This window comes from Panthera tigris, chromosome B1, assembly GCF_018350195.1.
Source record: "Panthera tigris isolate Pti1 chromosome B1, P.tigris_Pti1_mat1.1, whole genome shotgun sequence".
Lineage (NCBI taxonomy): Eukaryota > Metazoa > Chordata > Mammalia > Carnivora > Felidae > Panthera > Panthera tigris.
The window spans coordinates 3,419,470-3,445,187 of record NC_056663.1 but is presented as its reverse complement, the minus strand read 5'-3'; the positions used below and the strand labels follow the sequence as shown (position 1 = coordinate 3,445,187).

Sequence of the window (25,718 nt, the reverse complement as noted above, 5' to 3'; positions counted from 1 at the left end):
TCACCACTGCAGTTTTACGGAGATACATCTAGGAGCTTTTGGTAATTCTCTCACTAATGAATAAATATATAAAAATGAAAAATATTGTATTAAAATAGAAATACCCAGGGATAGTCTTTAGGTTTGTTTTTTTTTTTACTCCGTGAGGGTAATGGGGAACAGAGGTTAGAAATAGAGGCCCAAGGAGCAGAACACGGTTCCAGCTGCCAAGATAAAAGGGTGTCCCCCACAAGCATGGCTGACCTAAGACTTGACCTTTCTGTAATACGATGATTCTAGCACCATATGGTGACAAGCTAGTACTAGAAATCATAGCTTCTTTTCCCCCTTCATTGCCTAAGCATTTTTAATCTTATGACAAACTTGGGGGTTTTTGTTAGTCTTCTCTACCAAGAACTTGAAAGAAAAGCCTTGCTAAATTTTCTGCTTGTAATAATAAAAACCACAATGAGAAAATCTAAATAGATAATAATCACGTTGTTGTATCCATAGTGGCACATCGACGGTGAGTTCACCCATGGTCATGGAATCAGTATCCTCTCTGTCCAGCCTATAACTTGACGGCCACTCATTTGCAGTTGGGAAGGGCAGGAGGACAGCTCTCCAAGAGTGTTGGTCTATCAGGGGTAAGCCAGATTATCTTGGGTGTGGAGGAAAATTCAAGTTTTAAAGATAGATTAAGTCCTTGTACCTAAGGCAGAAAAATCCCAATCCCCTTTAAGATCAATCCTCGGGGAAAATTACATACACTCAAAAGCTGTACCTGGAACATTTTCCTGGAACAGCTAAATCCCACCCTCCACACAAAGACTTTGGTTTTTCATTATTTGACCTGAATTAAGCTTGCTGAAACCCCCGGTGATCTCTAGTGTTGTCAAACCAATACACATGTTTTAATCTTCTATGTACTTGACTTCTTAGCCTCATTGCAAACTGTTCACAACCTTTTCACCTTGGAAATTCTCTTAATCTGTTCCCCCGACACTACCTACTGCCTCCCTACCTGCTGCTTCTCAGCTGCTCGGCTGTTCCTCAAATCAGCCATCAGCTGGTCGGTAGTGTCGTTCTCCTCCGTGTGCTAGTCCTTGTACGGATTCTGGGGGTAGGGTGATGGACAAGACAGAAAAAGCTCTGCCGCCAAGGGACTCCCATGATGGAGAAAGGGTCCCAGGTGCATGACTAGTGAAACTTGTGATGGTGTGAAGTGCTGTCCAGACGAGAGAGAGACAGGGCATGTGCAGGCTGTTACTTTAGCCGGGGCGACCACGGAGGGCTTCTTGGGAAGGCAGACGCGGGCGGGTCTCTGTGTGCCAACAAGGCGCTGATGGGAAAATGTGGCTGAAGGCCCAGCCCGTGGCAACAAGCACGCTTGGATGGCTCAAGGGTAGGGCAGTGTCAGAACCCCATTCTGGATCACATCAGTGATTCCCGTGATTTTAAGTACGCCGTCTATGGTAAGGAATCCTGGGTTTTTGTAAGAGATCGCATGCACGTGCAGCTGACGTGTGCACGGGCTGTCTGTCGACACCTGAAATGTGAGGGATCAACAACGGCTCAGCATTCCAATCTTCATCTGCTCTCCTCTTACCTGCCCTTCCCCTGCACAGGAGGTGATAGCTCCTTCCATTCAGCTCTTCAAACGGGTGACTGAGTTTCCTTCCATCCTTATGACCAAACCACTTACAGAATCTTTGCCGTTTCCCCTCCAACACAATAAAAGCTGTCACCTGCTCCACGTCACTGTGCCTGTGCAAGCCTCCCCCATCTCTTGTCTGGACTCTGCGGACAGCTTCCTCCGTCTGTCTGCCTCTGCGTTTGACCTTCCCCAGGCTAGTCTTCTAGGAGTAGCCGGTACCTGATTGCGCTAAATCAGACCTTCCCATTTTGTGGTTTCCCATCTGGTTCTGACCTCCTCTCCGTCAGCAGTGATGTGGGCAACGTGGCCTTCTCCTTTTGGTTCTTCGAATGCTCCCATATCTTTCCTCCCTGGGGACCCGATTTTGGCTGTTGACTTGCCGTGAGGGTTACAGTGTCTACTCTGCCCCTTAGCTAACGGACACACAGCCTTCAAGTGTCCGTCGAAATGCCATTGCCCTGCAGGGGCCAGCCTGATGCCACCCCGAATCCTGTGCTCCCTCTGTTCCCCGTAACTCTGTCTCTAACCGTATTCTGCCCTTTCCTTCGTGGCACCGATTCCAAGTTGTAACTGCAAATTGCTTTGGGTTTTTATTGTCTGGTGTTTATTTCATGAGGTTAAGCCTCCCAGAAGCTAACACAGAGCCTCCCATAAGGGGCGTTCAGCCGCTGTGCTGCTGAGTGGATGGCGGGCAGCTGCACAGAGTCGGCCACAGCTTACTTGCTGTTTCTATTTTCAAGTGTCCTCTCCATGGTGATTTTGATGACTGCAACCTATCAGAGAAATAATCATTTCAGTTGTTTGCTTCTTATGAATAGAAATGCACCGTGTCTTCAAAAAATACGTTAACATGTCTTGCGGCTTTTAAATATAACACAATAGCACTACTGGAAACAGGTGCAAATGCCGTGGAAGCAAAATTTCAAACCCACTTCCTTCTAAGTTGAAAGGTAGGATTTCCTACACAACTAGTTTTATTTGAGTTCCGAGATGCTAAACCCCGCTAAACCCTGTGTTTCTGAATGGCGGTTCCTGTTACACTTCTTAGCCTTTGTTCCACTATGCAAATAACCTTCCTTCCTTCCTTCCTTCCTTCCTTCCTTCCTTCCTTCCTTCCTTCCTTCCTTCCTTCCTGTCTTTCTGTCTTTCTTTCTGTCTTTCCACTTTGTGAAAAGTACACGTTGCTTTCCGTGTAATATTATTGTACCTGTATTCTTTCTGTGTCTCTCATGTGGTATTTTCTATCCCCCAATCTTTTATAAGTAAACTTACGTTTCATCACATCCCTGGATGAAATTTCCCTGAGGATGGGAATCATGGAGACAGACTCATGCAATTTTAGAGTTGAAAGAGCACACTGAAATAATGTAGCCTGAGGTGTTTATAGGGAAGAGGAGTGGAGCAAATACTGGCAGTGATATCATCTTTATTGAGCAGTTCCAAGCATGCTGCCTGCACCGTCCTTACACTTGCACAATGACGTTGCACGGTAGGTGTTTCCGATGAGGAAATGGAGTGTCCTAGAGGTTGAACAGCCAGCTTGCCCAAAGTCCTGCAGCCATTCTGAAGGCATCTGTCCTTAATCCCAGCCTTGGCACTATGACACCTTGAGAGCCACGTAGCTTGTCTGCACTCTCCAGAATGAAAGATAAAGAACTGCACCATGTTATTTCATTTTTAGTCACTATTTTCCTCTGATTTTTCTAACACAAACCTTGTGTTTTTTCAATCTGTATCCTCTAATTATGGTACCTTACTACTTTCCTTCATTTATCAGTCATTATATTTTGTCCTTTCGGGAGGAAAGATGTTGCCAAATTACCTTAAATGGTATCTTTTCCACTTTCTACCAAAGTTCCATTTTCTAAGGAACCAAAAAAAGGTTGATTAAGTGTATTCCCATGGTAGGTGCCATTTAAAAAAGTGAAAATCCAATTCAGATTTCGGAGAAGATATTTCAGAATAAATATATTTGAATACACACACGCACACACATCTACACACAGTTCATCTTTTGCGTTTCACATTACAACCACGTATCACTAAACACACACGTCTCCATAATGGAGAACACATCTGAATGTCACGTGGAATACATATATGAAAGGATACGTAAGAAAGAAGTAAGACTGCTTCTCATTAAGAGTCTCTTTCAGAGACAGATACCATATGGTTTCACTCTCATGTGGATCCTGAGAAACTTAACAGAAACCCATGCGGAAGGGGAAGGAAAAAAAAAAGAGGTTAGAGTGGAAGAGAGCCAAAGCATAAGACACTGTTAAAAACTGAGAACAAACTGAGGGTTGATGGGGGGTGGGAGGGAGGGGAGGGTGGGGGATGGGTATTGAGGAGGGCACCTGTTGGGAGGAGCACTGGGTGTTGTATGGAAACCAGTTTGACAATAAACTTCATATATTGAAAAAAAAAAGATTCTCTTTCAGAAAGCGTCTTCGTGGTGCAACCTTTACCTTGATACCTGACTTGTGTTCTCCATGTTCCCACCTCCCCTTTATAAGCAGTTCTCCTCTGTGGTGTGGAAGATCCGTATCCATTCTGCCTTCCCTATCTTTGCCCACTCTGTCCCCTTGCCGGGGTGCCCTCTTCTCCAGTAGCCCCTGGGCTCCTTTTGTCGCACCTGTGTTCATCTACACCGTGAGCCTTGAAGTCCCTCAGGGACAGGCTGGAATTCTCGTTTTCTTCCTTTCCTTTTCACCCCCTGATTCATCCTTTCCCCTTTCCTCTTTTCCTTCTTTTTTTCCCTTACATTTTTATTTATTTTTGAGAGAGAGAGAGACGGAACACAAGCAGGGGAGATGCAGAGAGAGAGAGGCAGAGAGAGAAGGAGACACAGAATCGAAGCAGGCTCCAGGCTCTGAGCCGTGAGCACAGAGCCCGATGCAGGGCTCGAACCCACAAACCATGAGATCATGACCTGAGCCAAAGTCGGACGCTCAACCGACTGAGCCACCCAGGCTGCCCTCTTTTCCTTCTGATCCTTTCTCCCTTTCTTCCTCATTTTCTTCCTCTCTTTTGTTCCCCTTTTGTTTCTTTATTTTTTAAGACTATTTTAGAGTGGTTTCAGGTGCACAGCAAAATTGAAAAGGAAGTACAGCGATGCCCCACATGCTTCCTAACCGCGCGCGTGCGCGCGCGCGCGCGCACACACACACACACACACACACACACACACCCCGTCAGCATCTCCACCAGAGTGTTTTTGTTCCGACTGACAAACCTTACATCGTCACACAGTTATCACCGAAAGTGCACAGTTTACATTAGGGTTCACTCCTGGTGGTGTGCACTCTTTGGGTTTCGACATGTATCTATCATTAGGATGTCATACGGAGTATTTTCACTGCCCTCTGTGCTCTGCCTGTTCACCTTTCCCCCTCTCTGTCCCTGGCGACCACTGATTTTTTTTACTGCTTCGTTTTGCCTTGTTGAGAAAGTCATACAGTTGGGATTATATAGTGTGTCACCTTTTCAGATTGCCTTCTTTCACTTAGAGATACGCACTTGACATTCTTCCATGTCTTTTCATGACTTTAACTTCTTTTTATCACTGAAAAGTTTTCCATTGTCTGGAAGGAAGTACTACAGTTTATCAATTCACCTAAGGAAGGATATCTTGGTTGCTTCTGAGTTTTACAATGATCAATAAAGCTGCTGTAAACATTCATGTGCAGGGTTTTGTAAGTCTTCAACTCTTTGGGGGTAAATACCAAGGCGTGTGGTGTCTGGATCACGTGGTAAGAATGTGTTTAGTTTTGTAAGAAACCACCAAACTGCCGTCCAAAGTGGTCTTACCATCTTGCCTTCCCACCGGTACTGAGACTCCGCGCTCCTCCATAGCCTTGCCAGCATTTAACGATGTCACGGTTCAGGATTTGGGCCACCTTTATTTTTAATAACTTAAAAAAAATCTTAGATTCCTTTGGTTACCAGATACACTTAAGGGAAAGAATATTCTTGTACTAAAAGTAGAAAGCCAGAAACATGTATCTTTTCCAGGGGCTAGTTAATTTCTTGGTGTTGCTCTCACCAACTAAGATGTGATGTACTAGGGCGTGTAGGCTTCTTGGTGCAATGCTGCTCTGCTCATCTCCACCAAGTGGGTGTATGTCTGCCTCCCTGCATTCGGATGCCTCCCTCAGCTTCCACTGAACAAAAGCGGACCTTCTCTGCACCTCCAGGGACTTCTGGCTTCACCAAAGTGGCAGGAGAGGGCTGCTGAAACACTGCATTTTTAAAAACACACCACTGCCTAGCTCTTTAGGTAGGAAATACTTATAAGGGACAATGTATAATTACTGAGGTATTGATATTTTTTTTCCCATCTGCCTCCTATTATACCTGAGCTTTTGATGAAACCTAATGCATGCTGCCTACTGAATGGCATTCTTCCAATGAGAAACTTCATCACTAACTGTCTCCTATCTTTTATACATGGAAACTAAATTTCTCAAAAAAGTAAATGTTATATGTCCAGATAAATTATTTTAAATTCAAATCTGTGAGTTGTGTCCGTGGAAGCATTACCTGACAAGGAAGGCAAGTAAGTTCATGGCTTTGAGTCCCCCAGAGAAAGGTGCGTGGTCTAGAAGACATGGAGAAGCAGATCTCTCTTCATTTTTACATGCATCTTTCTCTCTTTATTTATTTTTTTAAAAATTGTTTTAATGTTTATTTATTTTTGAGAGAGAGAGAGAGAGAGAGAGAGGAAGGGCCAAAGAGAGAGGGAGACACAGAATCTGAAACAGGCTCCAGGCTCCCAGCTGTCAGCACAGAGCCCAATGTGGGGCTCGAACTCACGAACCGTGAGATCATGACCAGAGCCGAAGTCAGACGCTTAACCGACTGAGCCACCCAGGCACCCCATGTCTTTCTCTCTTTAAAGAAAGAACCTATTTTCATTATACGATAATGCAACTATATAAATACATACAGCCAACATTTACAAGTTACCTGTACAACTTAAAATAATTATTAAGTTATAAGGGTAGACATTTCATGACTAGAGAGGTTTACAAGTCAGCAAATGAAGGTTAGGTATTAAGGGAGTACATCTATCAACTCGTCCACGCTTTTTTCTATTTTGTTTCCATAAAAACAAAACTACACCACATACTCTGTTTTATGATCTGCTCTTGGGGTGCCTTGGGGGCTCGGTTGACCAAGTGTCCGACTCTTGATTTCAGCTCGGGTCACGATCCCAGGGTTGTGGGATCGGACTCTGTGTCCAGCTCTGCGCTGACAGTGTGGAGCCTGCTTGGGATTCTCTCCCTCTCTCTCTGACCATTCCCCACTTGCTCTCTCTCTCTCTCTCTCTGAAAATAAATAAATAAACACTGGAATATATATTTAATATATAAAGTATATATGATCTGATTTTTATGTTAAAGATATTTAGAGTTATTTACATGGGTATTAATACTGGAAGTATAATGTTTATAAGGTCAAGTATTTGTGAAGTGCACATAAGTTATGTTCATTTTTAAAAACCTTTGTCCATAGGAGCACCTGGGTGGCTCAGTTGTTTAATCATCTGGGACTTCAGCTCAGGTCACGATCTCATGGTTTGTGGGTTTGAGCCCTGCATTGGGCTCTGTGCTGACAGCATGGGGCCTGCTAAGGATTCTCTCTCTCCCTCCCCGTGCCCCTCCCCTGCTCTTCCTCTCTCTCTAATACATACATACATAAAGAATTTTTTCCTGATAAATGAATTCAGTAAAGTTGCAGGATACAAAATCAACATATGGAAATCTGTTGCATTTCTGTATACCAATAATGAAACAGCAGAAAGAGAAATTTAAAAAATCCCATTTATAATTGTACCATAAGTAATAAAATATCTAGGAATAAACCCAACCCAAAGAGGTTAAAGACCTGTACTCTGAAAATTGTATAACACTGATGAAAGGGGCCACCTGGGTGGTTTAGTCAGTTAAGCATCCAACTTTGGCTCAGGTCATGATTTCATGGTTCCTGAGTTCGAGCCCCACAGCAGGCTCTGAGCTGACAGCCTGAAGCCTGCTTCAGATTCTCTGTCTCTCTGTCTCTCTCTGCCCCTCTCCTGCCCATGCTCTGTCTCTCAAAAAACGTTAAAAATTTTCTTTTAATTAAACAAATTTTTAAAAAACAAAAAATAAAAACCTTTGTCCATAAATGAATATTATCTCCTCAAAACACCCTCCTTAGCCAAGTATATAAGAAAAATGAATTAATGTAGTAAGAACAATGTAGGTCTTGAAAGCAAAAACTCTGATACATGTATCAGCTAAACAGATAGGATATACTAACTACTCTCCCAACCCCACTTTCCTGTTTGTCAAATGTAGTAACTTCCTTGCAGAGATTTTGTGAGGATTGAATTATGTAACATGTAAAAGTACCTGCCACAGTACATCACATTCTTTGATTCCTCTCCTTGCTATGATCCCTTTCCTTACACAAATTAAATTTTATGTATTTTTGTTGGAATACATTTATTAATACTATATTATTTATTAATATTTATATTTAATAATATTAGAATATTAATACTAGATTCTTACCCTTTTCATATTTACATGTCTATAACTTACTGATATTTTCAGTTGAGACCATGGAAGGAAAAAATCGTAGCCAGACTACAAGTATCCTACAAAGTTTTTTCACTGGTTTTTAAGATCTAAGAACTCATGACCAGAGGTGAATAGGCCATTATTACTTCAAATACATGTAACTTAATACTTCATAACTTGAAAAATGGAGACATTATACACATACTATATCATTGAGTGGGGATTATTATTTCTCCCACGTATTTACACCTTTGGATTTTCAAAATGACCATCACCATGCTGTAAGAAATGTACTTTATGATAGTCAAAAATTGCATTCCTCTGGATTACACGTTTGCAGAACATCTGAATAATGTACAGAGTGAAATTACCCATACGGATATGCTGAGATAAGGAGAGTTTTCAGAGTGACCAAGCAATTTGATTTATTGATACATTAATACATACATTACTGATACATCATTATAATGTTAAACTATGTGTATCACATAAATTCTCAGAGAACTTAACATTTCTGCCATCTTAAAATAGTTAGTCTGTCTCTTATTATATAGTATTACTTTAAACAAATATTAATAAATGTATATTATAAAAATATGTGTGATATACAAACCATTTGTATTAAATAGCACTGGTTTATTAATATTATACATTTAAAGCTATTTTATATAAGCAAATATATAGTTATAAATATATATTTGAATATTTATATCTATTTAATGTAAAATTTAAGTTATTTAATATCTTATATGAATACATGTGAAATACATTTGTAAGTGATAAATATATACGTCAAGTATATGAAACACGTTTATACAAGTTACATTTACTGTGTTAGAATGCCTTTAAATATAAATTTCTGAAATCACTTACAAACTATCTGAGAAAGAAATTTTCTATGGGTACTCATCCCTCAGATATCTATTTTTTATTTTTGAGATGTAAAAATTAACAACTAAACTTTTATGATGTAGATAAATTATCTTTAATATGAAGTATCAAAATATGTGTATTGTAATATAAATTTACAACAATTTCATGTATATATATATGCGTGTGTGTGTGTATATATATATATATATATATATATATATATATATGCCTGAATCAATTATAGTATACACTGACTTTGAGATTTTTCCCCTTTCTTCTCATATCTCAAGGTTATGCAAAGTAACACACATCCTACGCAAAGTACCATAAACTGGCCTCGTCAGATGTTGGTTTTACTGTTAGAAGACCATGTATAATTAGGTGCGCTGTGACATATCTTTGAGAAGCCCTAAACTTTTTCAAGAATCCTAAGTCCAGCGTCCTTGAATTTGCAGGAGACTGAAGCAGAAGTTACAGGCTATAAGACCTCAAGCTGAGGCTGCTTCGTCCCTGAGTGATGGTCACCCTGCATCTGTGGGAGCCAGGACAGGTGCACAGAGGCATCTCTGGTGCCTGCCAATGTACATCCAAGTGAACATGCCAGAAGATGGGAGGAGTCAGGCCTGTAGGCTGTGGCATAAATTTCCATGCTGCTGATTTTGCAGAGGTCATTGAGACTGGTTTCATACTAGCATATTCTTATTTTTCATTTTATTTGAGTACCGAATAAATATCTTGGTTTAATTTGAAGATACATAAAGAAAGTACTCCCACTTTGAACATTTGCTGCCATAGTAATTTTAGCAGTTGGAAGGGTGATTACTCATATCATAGCTCTTCTAAGAACTTCTTGTTTTCTCCCCTGGCAGAAAAACAATCTAGAAGAGGCAATGTTAAAGAAAAAAATAAGTCTTAATAGTGAGAGAATTTGGAGTGTTTAAAATGACCTGGACCATAAGATCGCTGCAGATAGTGTTCGAATAATGTTAGAAAGACAGGAGGTTTTCAGTGACAGCCAAATCATCCTTGTTTGTTGTGCGGTTGAGAACCATTAAAATTTTTGAAAGTTCCTCGATAATGTTTTTATTACTACATAATATTTTATTACATAAGAAGCTAAACTGTATTTTATTTTTAAATGTTTACTTGTTTATTTTGAGAGAGAGAGAGAATGTGCGTGGGGGAGGGGCAGAGAGAGGGAGAGAGAGAGAATCCACATCAGGCTCTGCTCTGTCAGCACTGTCAGAGCCCGGATGCAGGGCTCGATCCCATGAAATGCAAGATCATGGCCTGAGCCAAAATAGAGAGTTGGATGCTTGACTGACTGAGCCACACAGGTGCCCCTAAAATTCCTTTGAAAAATAAGTTGCTGTAAGCTAAGAGCTTGATTTAGGAATAGGCAATAGAACTGGAAATAAGAACATGGCAAACTTAGATCTAAAAGTCATGATAGTGGGCATTCGATTACTAGTGTTTTAAAAGTCGGCAAATTAATGCAGTGAGAAAAGAGAGAGAGTCCAGACAAAATGTCTGGCATTATATTAAAGGAAGCATTTGACAAATATAGCTCACACAAGGGGCTTCATGTTCTGTAATTCTGTTGCATAAGAGGTGTTTCCTTGATGATTTAATCTGAGGTCCCAAAAAGTGCAGATCGAAGCAAGATGTGTTGATAAATTACGTCTGTGCCAACCCTCCCTTTCAAGCCCTAGTGTTGCACTGGTGATAAGACTTCTTCATTCAGATATCATCAATTTGTGTTTTACTTGTCAGTATTTGTGTACTGTTCTGGGATCGAACCAACTGCTGGCAAAGACTATAAATGTTCACCAGAAACAGAGAAAAGTTACCTTTAATTCTGGTATGCATGTGGAAATATCCCATGTGATACTCAACAAAGTAAGAATAATCCTGTTAGAGCTAAATGAAAGAAATTAGTACAATAGCAAAATGTTGTGGAGGTTTACATTTAGTTAAGTTAGTGGTTTGGTGTTTTGTTTCGTTTTGTTTTAGGAAGAAACAACAGGAATAAGTTTTATTCTTGCCAAGATAAAATTTGCAAATCAAAAAGAGGAAATGCATTAGAAAGTAGGCATTGCTTTGCATTTCAGTAAAGAAATACTGAGTCTGTTAAATGTGGAAGGAACGAATGTCAGTGTTGACTTGTTCCACACTGATTTATGGCAGGAAAGTCTGAAGTTTATAGTACCCCCAAACACACATGCATGGCATGGGGTGTGTATCATCGAAAGGTCATTGACAGAGGGAAATATTGCTACCAAGGAATTTCAACCAGAATGTGTTCTGTATAACAACATATTTTGTTGTTATGGAACTAAAACCATGTCACCTCTCTGAAGGTGTAAAATGGTTAGAATTAGTCTCAAAATTGATCCATCTGAATGAGTATCAAAAATAAAAATGTGTTATAATAGATCATAGGAGCAATGTCACTAAAAAGTCGGATTTTCTTTAAATGGCTCTTATTTTGGACCGTTTATTCCAAAGGCATACAAACTAAATTTTAACTCAAAAGATGGCACCTTACATGAAGATTTGAATCTTCAAGCCAATCCGTAGCTCTGGTGCTCTACAGGTGGCTTAGGGCCTCGCGTGGAAAGCGAGTCTGGTCTTTTTACTGCAGGAAGATTGCCACCAGATGGTACTGGAGCTGAAGCCTCATGGCTCAAAGCATATGGCTCCACATATGTATGTTAGATTGGGAATATAAATGAAAACACCTTTCTTATTCCAGCTTTTGGTGCTTCGTATCTTTTCATTAGAAATGGAATTTTATTATGAAGAATCTTTTAACATTATTTTTTAAAGGCCTTGGTTTAAGTTACAAAGCCCTTAAACATACGATGTCTCAGTAACTTATTGCAGGAAGTGTAGGGAAAGGAACCTGGATTCTGGAATCTATCAGGTCCCAACTCTGGCCCCGGTTTTCTTTCTTATAAAACGGGTTTAATATTATCACCTCATGGAACGGCTGTATGGATTCAGTCTCAAGAACTCTGTAGGGGCACCTGGGTAGCTCAGTCGGTGAAGCATGCTAGTCTTGATTTTGGCTCAGGTCATGATCCCAGGGTCATGAGACTGAGCTCCCTGTTGGGTTTAAGCCTATGCTCAGCGTGGAGCCTATTTAAGAGTCTCTCTTTCTGTCACTCTGCCCCTCTCCTCTGCTCATGCGCACGAGCTCTATGTGTGTGTGTGTAAAGGACAGCTAGAGTTTCCAGCTTTAAATTTAAATTATTAAATTTAATTAAATTCCAGATTTAAATTTAATTAAATTCCAGATTTAAATTTAAATCATCCTCATCATTATTATTCTTAGTGTTTTCTTTCTGCTTGTTTCTATTTCAGTAATTATAATTCTTGTCTCCACTGAGTTATTTGTCTCTGTTTTCTTTAATAATAGAGGTAGTTGTTTATATTTCTTTTGTATTAGTTACTTTTATCTCTATAGCACTGGTCTCGCTGTGTAGCTTGCTGCAAATAATTCATGTTGAATTTTAATTGACAGTCACAAGGCATGTCCTCAAAGAGCAGGATAATTTGGTAGGAAAAGCATCTTCCTCTTACTGAACATACTTCATAGGAGTCTTCATATTGTGAACCGAGATACTTTGAAAAAGGCATTTAAGTATATATACATTAATATAATTTACACATTTTAAATCAAAATTCATTAGAAGTCTTTTACAAACTGCCTAATTTGTATCTGTTCATCCATTTGCATAATTTTACATTTTGCTTTGGTATTAGTTAATGATGGGTGATGAATCTACCCATTGGATATTTCCAGTTTTGATTTTTATCTCCAAGGTTTTGACTAAAGTTTAATATATTTATTAGTATCTGTGGCATGTGTCCCAGGAGATTTGAAAAGATGTAATTCAACTAAATTAGAGTTAAAATGATATTAAACCAAGTAATTCCTCTCTTTTGAAAATGTGTCTCCAAGGCACTGGGGAACCTGCTTGAAGCAGATTGAGCTCCATGACTCTTTCCAGCTTTAAAGCTTCAGTTTTTCGAGAAATTAATTGGTCATGATGTTGATGGGTAGGTAGTTGGGATTTATGGAGCTTATTGTTTACTTGTACATAACCTGTTTGTCACCATGTCTTTGCCGTCGTTATCCCATTAAAAACCTATCTTTGTTTCGGGAAATCAGCCATATTTTACATTTAGTCCCTCATCACTTTTCTGTTATCTTCTGCCATCTGCAAACCATTCGGGCTTGTCTAATTTATTCTGTGCTCTCACAGAATTCCAAGTAAGTAACCTTTCTTGAATAAATAAGTGACTTTGACATTATCTTTAAAAAGACCCAGAGTGTTTTGATCTGACTTGGATGGGTACTTCCAATTTCTCTCATTTCTTTTTATTACTACTCCACGGGAGAAAAACAGAAAAAGAGGAGATAGAAATAGACCTCTTTTAAGCATTTATGTTACGTTTTAGAGCAGTCTGTTATTCTAGAATAGTGAAATAAGAGCCACACTAAAGCAGACCAGTTCTGATAAAAACAGTGATGGCCATTTACCTTAATGAGCTATTTTCATATGACACAGCGATGACCATTGTGCTCTGGGGTATATAAGATGTTTCTAAGTGATGATGACAGAAAAAAAAACATGGTGCAAATAATACTCTGCACTGAAATTTGAGGTTATTAAAACTAGAGTCTCTTTGAGAGACTTATTAGTAGACCGCTGCCTACTGCCTGGGGACTCTGCCCTAGCACATGATATAGACTCTGAAGCCATGGGGCTGAAGATAAAAGTAGTGAAGTCAGTCCCCCATCTCTGTAAGGGATACATTCTCACACTCCCAGTTAATGTCTGAAATCATGATCGGTGCCAAACGCCATATATGCTACATTACGTCCTAAACATACATAGCAATGGTAAAGTCTAATTTTATAAATTAGGCACAGTAATAGACTAACAACAATTACTACTGATAAAATAGAACAATTATAACAATATACTGTAATAAAAGCTATGTGAATGTCTCCCTCTCTCTCTCTCTCTCTCTCTCCCCCAAAATATCTTACTGTCCTGTATTTACCGTTCTTGTGATGATGTGAAGATGATAAAATGCCTATCCAATCAGATGAAATGAGGCGAGTGTCACAGGTGTTGTGACATAGCTTGAGGCTTTAGATCATCTGCTTCTGGACCATGGTTGACCTGGGTAACGGGAACCATAGAAAGTGAAATGTGGATAAAGGGGACTACTCTAGAACTGTCAGACTGATAGAAGTTGATGTGCTAATAGGTCACAGATTTATAACTTGCTGGAATACACACACATACACACCCAGTGGTAAGATACACAGAACATAAAATTTACCATTTTAACCATTTTTAGGTGTACAGTTTTGTGGCATTGCGTACATTCGCATTGTTGCCCATCCATCACCACCATGATGATCTCCAGATCACCAGACCTCCAGAATTTCATCTTCCCTACTGAAACTCTGTACATGTGAAAGAATAATTCCCCAGGCCGTTCTCCTGGAGCTTTGGAAAACCACTATTCTACCTCCTGGCCTTGTGAATTAGACAACTCTTCACTCCCAGCTGCTGTGTGTCCTTGGATGTAAAGTGAATCTCTCGTAGACAGCATATAGTTGTATCCTGGTTTGTTTTGGTTTATCCATTCTGCCAATCTGTGTCTTTTGATGGGGAATATATTAGTCAGCTAGAGCTGCCGTAAAAGAGTGCCACAAATTGAGTGACTAAACCAACAGAAATGGATTTCCTCACCGTTCTGGAGGCTAGACGTTCAAGATGAAGGTGTTGGTGGGGCGGTTCTTCCGAGGGTCCTTTCCTTGACTTGTAGATGGCTGTGTTCTCCCTGTGTCTTTGCAAGGTCATCCCTCTGTGGGTGTCTGTGTCCTAATCCTCTACTTATGGGGTCACCACTCATACTGTAATAGGGCCACCCTAATGACCTTATTGTAACTTACCTCTTCAAAAACCCTCTCTCCAAATGCAGCCACATTCTTAAAAGACTGGGGGTAGGGCTTCAACTTGTGAATTTTAAGGGAACACAATTCAGCCAAAACATGTAGCTGATTACACATAAAGAAAGTACTGATTGAGGGATGCCCGGGTGGCTCAGTCAGTTAAGCATCCGACTTCGGCTCAGGTCATGATCTCATGGTTTATGAGTTTGAGTCCCAGGTCAGGCTCTGTGATGACAGCTTGGAGCCTGGAGCCTGCTTCGCATTCTGTCTCTCTCTCTGTCTCTCTCTCTCTCTCTGCCCCTCCTTCGCTTGTGTTCTCTCTCTCTCTCTCTCTCTCAAAAATAAAAACAAAAGAAAGTACTGATTGGAAGGCACTTATTTTGACCGTTTTTATTTGTTTCCTGCATGCCCTACAGCCTTTTTTTTGTCCCTCATTTCTCCTATTACTATCTTCCTTTGGTTTAGTTGATGTTTGGTAGTGACCTATTAGGGTCCCAATCTCAGTTCCTGTTGTGCATATTCCATAGGTACTTTCTTTGAGGTTGCCATGAAGATTACACGTAAGATCCCAAAATTATGACAATCTGTCTTAGAATGATACCAACTTAACTTCAACCACATACAAAACTGTGTTCCTTCACTCTGCCCTCACCACCACTTTATGCTATTGATGTCACAGATTGTATCTCTATTTATTGTGTATCTATTAACACAGACTTGCAATATTTTTATGCTTTTGTTTTTTTTAAATATGAAATTTATTGTCAAATTGGTTTCCATACAACACCCAGTGCTCATCCCAGCAGGTGCCCTCCTCAATGCCCATCACCCACCCTCCCCTCCCTCCTACCCCTCATCAACCCTCAGTTTATTCTCAGTCTTTAAGAGTCTCTTATGGTTGGCCTCCCTCCCTCTCTTTTTTTTTTTTCCCTTCCCCTCCCCCCGTGGTCTTCTGTTAGGTATGTTTTCACTCTCATGTGGATCCTGCTTTTGTCTTTTAAATCATGTAGAAAATTTTAAAAATGGAGTTTCAAACCAAAATTACATAATAGAGTTTTTAAAAAAGATTTCTGTCTATAATTCCTTTTACAAGAGAACTTTTGTGTTTTCATCTTGTTTTGAGTTATTGTCTAGTGCCCTTTCATTTCAATTTGAAGGACTCCATTTAATGTTTCTTATAGGGCCGATCTATTAGTAATGAATTCTCTCTGCTTTTTTAGTTTGCTTTTCTTTTGGTCTGTTTATGCCTTAATTTTCCCTTTATTGTGGGGGAAGGTTTTGCAGGGTAGAGAATTTTCAGTTAACATGAGCTTTTCTTTCAGCCCTTAAATATTTCACCTAATGTCTTTTGTCCCACGGGGTTTCTGCTGAGAAGCCTGATGGTTTTGTTGGGGATCTTATTTGTGATGGGGTGCTTTTCTCTTTCTGCTTTCAAGATTTGTTGTTTTTGTCTCTTGACAGTTTGAGTATGTGTCTCATTGTGGGTTGCATTGACTTTATCCTACTTGGAGTGTGTTTAGCTCCTTGGATTTGTATATTTGCATCTTTACTCAAATGTGAGAAGCATTCAGACATTATTCAAATTCATGTTTAAGACAGTTGTGTTATAGTCTTCGTCTGGTAAGCCTGATGCGTGTGTTTCTTCAGGGACTGTTTCTGGAGATTAATTTCATTCCTTTGAATTGGGCACATCTTTCTATTTTTGTATGACTTGTGATCTTTGTGAAAAAATGTTCACCTGAAATAAACAGTTTCCTCTCCCAGTTTTTGCAGAATGGTGTGGAAGACCTTTATAAATTAGTGGGCCCCTGAGCCGTAGGATTAGCCTGGCATGAAGACTTAAGGTCTTCTCAGGTCTCTTCTGGGAATGTGTGCTGTCTGGGTCTGTGCGTATGCTTTTCCAGACCCCCATCCAGCTGCTTTCTGATATGTTACTACCCCAAAGAGCCTCACTCCAGCTCCTTCCCAGGATCTTAGATGTTCCGTTGTAACTTCTTGGCCCCAGATACCTGCATGGCTGCAGCCCCTTCGCACTTTACAAATGCAGCAGTCCACCAGCGCCTTCCGTGGCTTCTGGCTGCCTTTCCCCATATGAGCTCCAAGGCAGGCGAGACAAAAACCGGTCTCTCACGCAGCCCACAGGCCAGAATTTGCAAACAAGCTTGTTTTTGCTTCTCCACCCTCGGCGAGGGAACCAGGAATGAGGTCAGGAACGAAGGTGTGAAGCAAGGCATGTTAAACCCTCAAGAATTCTCCTGCCCTCATGGATGTGGCTTTTCCTCATTGGGCGTTTGCTTGACTGCTGTTGACTTCTGACTGGTATCCAGAGTTCCTACAAAGTTATTTTATTTCGTCTGTAGTTTTTATTTGATGTTTCCATGCTGGGGTGAGGGCCTGCAGCTTCCTGTTCCACCATCTTACCGATGCCACTGCCCTTCTTGCTGGATAATTTTTAAATGATAGTGAGAAAAACAAATATTTAAATACGAAAGAAAATTTCAGAGGTGAGTCCATTTCTCATACCCCACTGCAAAATGAGTATTAGAGGATATAAAAATCTCAATTAAAACCTGTAAGAAATGAAGATTATTTTGGAATGATGAAGTGCTTCCTAAGAATAAATTTATTTAACATATTTTAGTAAGGTTTGTACTTAATGAGGGATTACGTCCATATTGCAATTTCATTCTAACTTAGCAATGAAAACTGAATCTTGCTGTGATTATTGTCATTTTTTATGCACAGTTTTAATACTATTCTTAAGGATTTCAGTATCTACCTAGATATATTTTTTCTCATGGAATCATTTAAAATATATGTGGAGAAAAAAATATATATAAATCTATTATGTATAGTTAATATTTTATATGTATTATAAATATATAAATATGATCTGGACATATATATTATAGATAGATATAGATATAGATAGGTAATGAAACAATCTATTTAAATGGGTTTAAACTGTAGGAAACACGAGTTACCCAATAGGATGTTAAGGTAGGGTAGGTTCCTGAGTTGGCAAATTTTCTGTCTCAACTATGATATCAAGGGTCCAGGTACTTGGTATATATATATTCTCCATTTATGATATACCCTCCATTCTTGGAACATAGCAATATGGCACCAACAATTCCACATTCGAAATCCAGACACAGAAAGATCCAGAATAAAAACAGAGATGGTCTTTGTTGGCTCACTGGAATGTCTTCCCAGTGGCACAGCTCCAGACTTTCCCTCATGTCTCACTGAACAGAATTGAGTCACAAGCCCTCTGTTGAGCTAATTTCTGGAAAGAAAGAAGGAATTGCCTCGGCTGGATTAGACAACTTAGATAGGGTGGGGTGGGTGTTGGAGTGGCAGCTACTCTATCCAATAAGCAAGCGTGTCCTTTAAAAACCCTTCTGTGATTGTACAACATCCCCGTAGGAGGAAGGCTCCTCATGGAACACATTCAGGAAATACATCAGCATGTTTGTAAAAGAAGAATGATACTCGTTTTTTTTAGTCCAATGATAAACATGTTCAATGTTTAAAACATAATAGGTAATTTTATTTAAATTATGTCTCATCTGGGCATTAACAAATAATTAGTGTCTTCATCTGTGGGTCTTCTGTATAAACTGTGGCATTTTACCATTCTGTTCTTTTTTGTCCCATCATGCTGTTAGTTGTGACCTATTGTAAAGTTGAACATAAGGAGAAAATGTATTTTTTAAAATTAAATTTTGACCACGTCAATAGAAGAAGGGCTCAGACTAAAAGAAGTCTTGATTTTTCAGACATAAAAATAAAGATGTATTTTAATATATCTAACATGTCTTAATTCTAAAATAAATTGCATTTTTAAAGTCATGATCTAAGAACCAAGCCTGCCTAACATAAATTTATTCTCTGAGGATTTCTCCAACAGCTAACCAAATTTACAAGAATGTTTCTCTCTATTATAGTGAGTCAAGGAGGCGTTGCGTTGGTCTCTGACATGTGTCCAGATCCCGGGATTCCGGAAAATGGAAGAAGAGCAGGTTCCGACTTCAGGTAGGAGATACAGAAGTTATTTGAAAAGCATGTGATTTTCTAAAATATATATAATTTCAACTTGTTGTCCTTAACTCTGATGTCCTTTTGATTTAAAGATACAACTTCTCAATTATTACGGGGCTCTTATATGTAAGGCATACTGTGTAAAGATCTAAGACAGACTGTGTTTAAAACTTCCACGTGGTGTAGAGTTGATGCCTTTCACTATATGAGCAAGTATTAAATATTTAACCCTAAATGAATATAATCAAAATTTGTCTCAAGGGTTTTTTTTTTTCCGGTTTTTCATTAATTACCATCTCCTATTCTAATGCATTTTGGTTAATGTTTAAAAAAATAGATGGGGCAAAAATTTAACTATAGCCTCATAATTATTTCATTCAATTTTTAGAATAATGAATGTAAGTGGCAGTCAATGCAATTTATTTCAGAAGATGTTATGATTCACTTTACTAGGATCGTGATGAGCTAGAGACTACTTTCCAGTTGTGACATTATTAATGTAGTGGTGATTGTAATAGTGTATTATAATTATAGTGCCATTTATATTTATAATGATTACAATATCATTTCTTTGCATTTTTGAATTCCTTTCCATTAGTTCCAGAAATGTTTGCCAGTTTACAAGATGGATACACATACTGGGAGTAAGCTTCAAAATAAAGAATACAGGGGGTTGGGAAAAGTGCTTTCCTCCCTTAAAATTTCACCATTTTTGACAGGGAAACAATAAAGATACATGTAGAGAGCTTGGGCTACCACAGTAAGAGGAAACTGAAACAGTCGCTGTGCCACTAGAGAAGGAAGAAGGAATATTCCTCAGTGAAGCTGGAGTAGCAATGCCCATTTGGGGAAATATTATGTAATTTTAATCATTTACTGATGTATAGTTAACAAGAGTGTTGTATTAGTTTCAAGTGTGCAGTATACTAGTTCACTGATGTTACACATTCCTCAGTACTCGTCAAGATGAGTGGATTCTTGACCCCTTTGTGTGTCTCACCCCTCACTCCCCCGCCTCCATTCTGGTAACCGACAGCTCTCTTGGTTTCTAAGAGTCTCTATTTTTGTCTCTCTGTTTCTTTCGTTTCCTAAATTCCACATATGAGTGAAAAAGACAAGTAGCGATAGTAATTTTGAAAAGGTTAGAGAAAGAATAAAATTGTCTACAGGCTGGCTGTAATAAAGTTGGTATAATTATAGACAAATATACTTTTTTTTCCATGAAAAGGAAACAAAGAAAATACACACGATAACAAAATGCGTTTGACTTCCTAGCGGTGTCCGCCTTGTTTGAAGTGGATGGGAGATCATGTGGTTTACAGGTTAAAGATACCAAGTTTGAGTGTAGCTAGGGGAGCTGGTGTTTCAGTTCAAGTTCCTTTGAAGCAGAGCCTGAGACAGGATTCTTCTTCAAGTGATTTTTTTTTTGTTTGGAAAAGTGCTCTTTGGAGAAGGGCAATGGGGGGAACAAGGGGGGCAGAGTGAAAAGCTCAGACGCAGGCTGGTTCTCGCTGCTGAGGAGCTTCAGTCTGAACCCACAGGGACTCTCAGGGGACGGGTCACATCGACCAGCTGGCTCCCCCTCTGGTACCCACCCTCCCTGGCTGCCCATTATTGGGTTCCTTCTTTTGGCTCAAGGAAGTTCTCCAGAGCACAGCTTGGTTGTGGGTATTTGTGAGCACTCTCAGTGGGTTCTCTGACAGAGACAGGTGCTGGCTTCCACCAGCAGATAAAATAGCAGTCAGCCGAAGGCACCCGGAATTCTGTCTTTTGCAAAGCAAGCACATACACGAAATGTACACATTCTTGCTGGAATCCATAGAGCTTTTTATGTTTTGATTTCCTTCCTTATCTCAAAAGTGACCTCCTCCACTTGCCCCTTCCCCATTTCACCCTGGAAAAAATGCTCTCCTTGCCTCACTCCCAGAGAACTGTACACGCTCTCCCACGATTCTTCTTCATTATTGTTCACGTGTCCGTTTTCCCCATCCAGCTCACGCTTCTCCGGTGCAGGGATGGTATTGTATTCACTCCGGCTTCCTCAGTGACTGAAATGGTGCCTGGCCCACGGGCACTCGCGGTATTATTCAAGTGCCCCTTGCGTGTGAGGGAGATTGTCCATCCAGCACTCTGTCATCCCTGAAAATCTTTGCAGGGATCTGGGAACTTCCTTGGTCTGTTTTGGAATAGCTCTGTTTTAAAACATGATGAGTTAAATGCTGTCTGACAATGCCAGGTTCAAATTGTATGCTATGGTAAAAGGAACTAGAGAAACTTCTTTTCTTTTTTAATTTTTTTTAAATTTTTATTTATTTTTGAGACACAGAGAGACAGAGCATGAATGGGGGAGGGGCAGAGAGAGAGGGAGACGCAGGATCCGAAGCAGGCTCCAGGCTCCGAGCTGTCAGCACAGAGCCCGACGCGGGGCTCGAACTCACGAACTATGAGATCGTGACTTGCGCCGAAGTCGGACGCTCAACCGACTGAGCCACCCAGGCATCCCAGAGAGATTTCTTAACCTCCAAAAGTTGACAAGGAGCTCAGAGACATCCAGGGCCAGTTATCGGTTCAGCACAAGCATAGCAATGGAGCATTTTATGAGCACCTTAGATGAATGTGCTGGTATTTACTCTGCTCATTCTTACAACAGCCTTATTTCTGAAGAAGAGGTTCAACGTTGGGGTAAACATTAGCCCCTGGGGTTATGTGTGTCTTCGGGACAGCCAGTGAAGGAAGGAAAGGAGTTACCGTATCTCAGATGAGACATTCACGCTTTCAAATCCTGACTTTCCTGGGGAATCTCTATATTGTTTCCATGTCTCCAAGTTCATGGCAATCGAATAATATAACAGCACAGAAAGGGATTTGAAAGAGTAAATTTCCTATAGGACTAAATACAAATGTAAATATTTTTGCCATCTATGGACGTGTGTGTGCGCGCGCGCGCGCAAAACTGTGATAGTCCAGGGGCACCTGGGTGGCTCAGTCAGTTAAGCATCCGACTTCGGCTCAGGTCACGATCTCACGGTCCGTGAGTTCGAGCCCTGCGTCGGACCCTGTGCTAACAGCTCAGAGCCTGGAGCCTGTTTCAGATTCTGTGTCTCCCTCTCTCTCTGCCCCTCCCCCCGCTCATGCTCTGTCTCTCTGTCTCAAAAATAAATAAACTTAAAAAAAAAATTAAAAAACTGTGATAATCCGGTTATAGTAGCTTTTTCTACACTTCAGAGGACTAGATCTCTAGATGATGCTCACAACTACAAATAAACAGTTTTCAGTTTTTCTTTCTAATGTGAATGAATTTTGTTTCTTTTCCTTGCCTGAAAGAACTGGCCAGGACCTATCTTATGAGGTTGAATATAAATGGTAAGCCTTTCCTGCTTCATTCAGTTTTTAATGTTTTATTTATTTTTAGTAATCTCTACCCCCATCATGGGGCTCCAACTCATGACCTTGAGATCAAGAGTCACATGCTCTCCCCCAGCCAGGCATCCTCATTCTTGCTTTATTCTTGATCTTTGGTGGAAGGCATTTTGGTTTTCATCATTGAGTGATACTAGCTGTAAGGTTTTTATAGATTATTTTTATCATGCTGAAAAAGCGTCCTTCTATTTGTAGTTTGTTGTAGGTTTTTATCATGAATGGATATAGATTTTCTCAAAAGCTTTTTCTAGATCTATTGAGATGATCTTTTCTGTTTAGTTTTTAATATGATTAATTACATTGACTGATTTTTCTTGCATTCTGGGATAAATTAATTTGGTCGTGATGTATCATCCTTTTTATATACTGTTGGCTTTGATTTGCTAATTTTGTTTTAGATTTTTGCATGTATGCTCATGAGAGATATTAGCCTATGGTCTTTTCTTGTAATTTCTTGATTTTGCTATCAGAGTAATGCTGGTCTCATCAAATTAGTTAGGGAATATTCTGTGCTCTGGAATATCCTGAAAGAATTTGTGTAGAGTTGATAACATTTCTTTCTTTAGTTTTTGAGAGATTTATCAGTGAAGTCATCTGGAGGTGCAATTTCCTAACAAAAAGTTTTTAAATTACAGTACAACTTTTTTTCTACATACAAACCTGTTCAGGTTCTTACTCTGCTTAAGTAAGTAGCTTTGATAGTTTGCATCTTTCAGCGTATTTTTCAGATTTTTATCCAGGTTGTCAAATTTATTTTCATAAAGTTATTCATAATATTTTCTCATTGTCCTTTAAATGAGTAGTGGTGGCAGAATTGCAATTCCTGACCTTGGTAATTTGTGTTTTCTATTTTACCAGACCCACTTGACTCGTGATATGTCAGTGTTATTGATCTTGTAAAAAAAAAAATCTACATTTGGTGTCACTGATGTTTCTCTATTGGTTTTATTTGTTTCATATTCCATTGAATTCTGCTCTGGTCTTTTATTATTTTCACTCTTCTGATTACAGTGGGATTTATATGCTCTTCATTGTGAAGTTTCTTAAGATTGAAGCTGTGATTTAAGATTCCTTTTTCTTTTCTAATGTGGGTGTTCAGTGCTTTAAATTCTACTCCAAGAATGGATTTAACTGTATCATGTATAAATAGCATGTTTTCCTTTTCATGCAGTTCAGAATACTTCCTATTTTCCCTTGTGATTACTTGTGTAATCCATGGGTTATATAAAAGTGTTCTATTTAGTTTCCAAATATCTAGGGATTTCCCCAGGTTCTTTGTGGTCAGAGAACATACTTTGTATGACTTAAATCCTTTTAAATTGACCAAGAATTGTTTTCTGTCCTAGAATATGCTCCATCTTGGTAAGCATTTTATGTGCACTGGAAAGAGTGTATGTTCTGCCATAGTAGGGTGAAATGTTCCCTGAAGGTCGGTTAGATCAAGTTGGATGACAGCATTGGTCAAGTCTTTTGTATCCTCACTGACTTTCTGGCCACTTGTTCTGTTGTTGAGAGAAATATGTTGAAATCTCCTGCTATGATTGTGGGTTTGTCTATTTCTTACAGTTTCATCAGTTTTTGCTACATGTCTTTGGAAGCTGTGTTATTAGTTACGTATGTGTTTGTTGTCTTTTTAATGAATGCATACGTTTGATGTTAGGAAGTGTCCCTCTTTATCTTGGATAGTATTTTTTGCTCTGAAATACACTTTGCCTTGGTCTATCCTAGTCACTCCAGCCTTCTCCTGACATTTATGACTACGGTGACACTATATATGCGTTCATACTCCTGCTTCTGCGTTTAATATGTTCCACTATGTTGTTTTAGCTAACATATTTTTAAAAATCCTGCCTCACATATGGTTGAAAAATAAATGGATATTTGGGGCACCTGGGTGGCTCAGTCGGTTAAACGTCCGACTTCGGCTCAGGTCACGATCTCACAGTTCGTGGGTTCGAGCCCCGCCTTAGACTCTGTGCTGACAGCACAGAGCCTGGAGCCTGCTTTGGATTCTGTGTCTCCCTCTCTCTCTCTGCCCCTCCCCTGCTCATGCTCTGTCTCTGTCTCTGTCTCTTGAAAGTAATAAATAAACGTTAAAAAAATTAAAAAAAATAACAAATGAATATTTATTGTTTTCCTCCAAGTTTTTATTCCAGTTCTAGTTAGTTAACATACAGTATAATATTTGCTTCAGGTGTAGAATTAGTAATTCATCTCTTCCAGACAACACCCAGCACTCATCACAAGTGCCCTCCTTCATCCCCTTCACCTGTATAACCCGTTCCCCCATGCTTCCGTCCAGTAACCTTCAGTTTGTTCTCTACAGTTAAGAGTCTGTTTCTCGTATGTGCCACCATGAGTTTGACAGTTTTCCAATGCTTAAATATCTTTCCAATAAGATACATAGACATATATAATAGGTGATACTATAAAAATTGATAAAGGATATTTTCTTTAAAAAATTTTTTTTAAGTTTATTTATTTTGAGAGAGACAGAGACAGTGTGAGCAGGGAAAGGACAGAGGGAGAGGGAGAGAGAGAGAGAATCCCAAGCAGGCTCCGTCCGCACTGTCACCACGGAGCCTGACGCGGGGCTGGAACCCACATACTGTGAGATCATGACCTGAACCAAAGTCAGATGCTTAACGACTGAGCCACCCAGGTGCCCTGATAAATGGTATTTTCTTAAATGTTGGCTGCAACTTGGAATACGGAATCATAACAATAAACATTTTATACGTCTTTGTCTTAAAAGCCACTGATCTAGCTATCATATTGAAATGTTTTATTCATCCATGATTTTGTACCATCATGCATTGGCCATTTGACAAATCATGATTCTTTGAGTTTTGAGTTCTTCCGAATGTTGATACATTTCACTACACAATGTCAAAAACATTGCATATTTTAATATCTCTCTATATCTTATTGGAAAAATATTTAAGCATTGGGAAGCTGTCAAGGTCATGATGGCACATACAAATTTTCAGAATTTCTAATTTCTATTAGACCACTTGAATTTTATCATTGGTGACAAATTTTGTAAATTATTTTTCTTAAATAAAAGGCTCATTCAGTAGCCCTCAGTTTGTTCTATATATTGAAGCGTCTCTTATGGGTTAGCCTCCTTCTCTGTTTTTATGTTATTTTATTTTTCCTTTCATTTCCCTATGTTCATCTGTTTTGTCTCTTAAAATAC

General features: G+C 39.5%; 1 protein-coding gene across 1 annotated transcript in view; it reads left to right on the top strand.

Moving 5' to 3' along the window:
* The window catches only part of CSMD1 (CUB and Sushi multiple domains 1), a 669,247-nt gene that overhangs the window by 68,566 nt on the left and 574,963 nt on the right, over positions 1–25,718 (top strand). Inside the window, exon 3 of the mRNA XM_042982757.1 lies at positions 19,006–19,093. Coding sequence (XP_042838691.1) covers positions 19,006–19,093 — 88 coding nt within the window. The remainder of the gene's footprint in view (positions 1–19,005; positions 19,094–25,718) is intronic.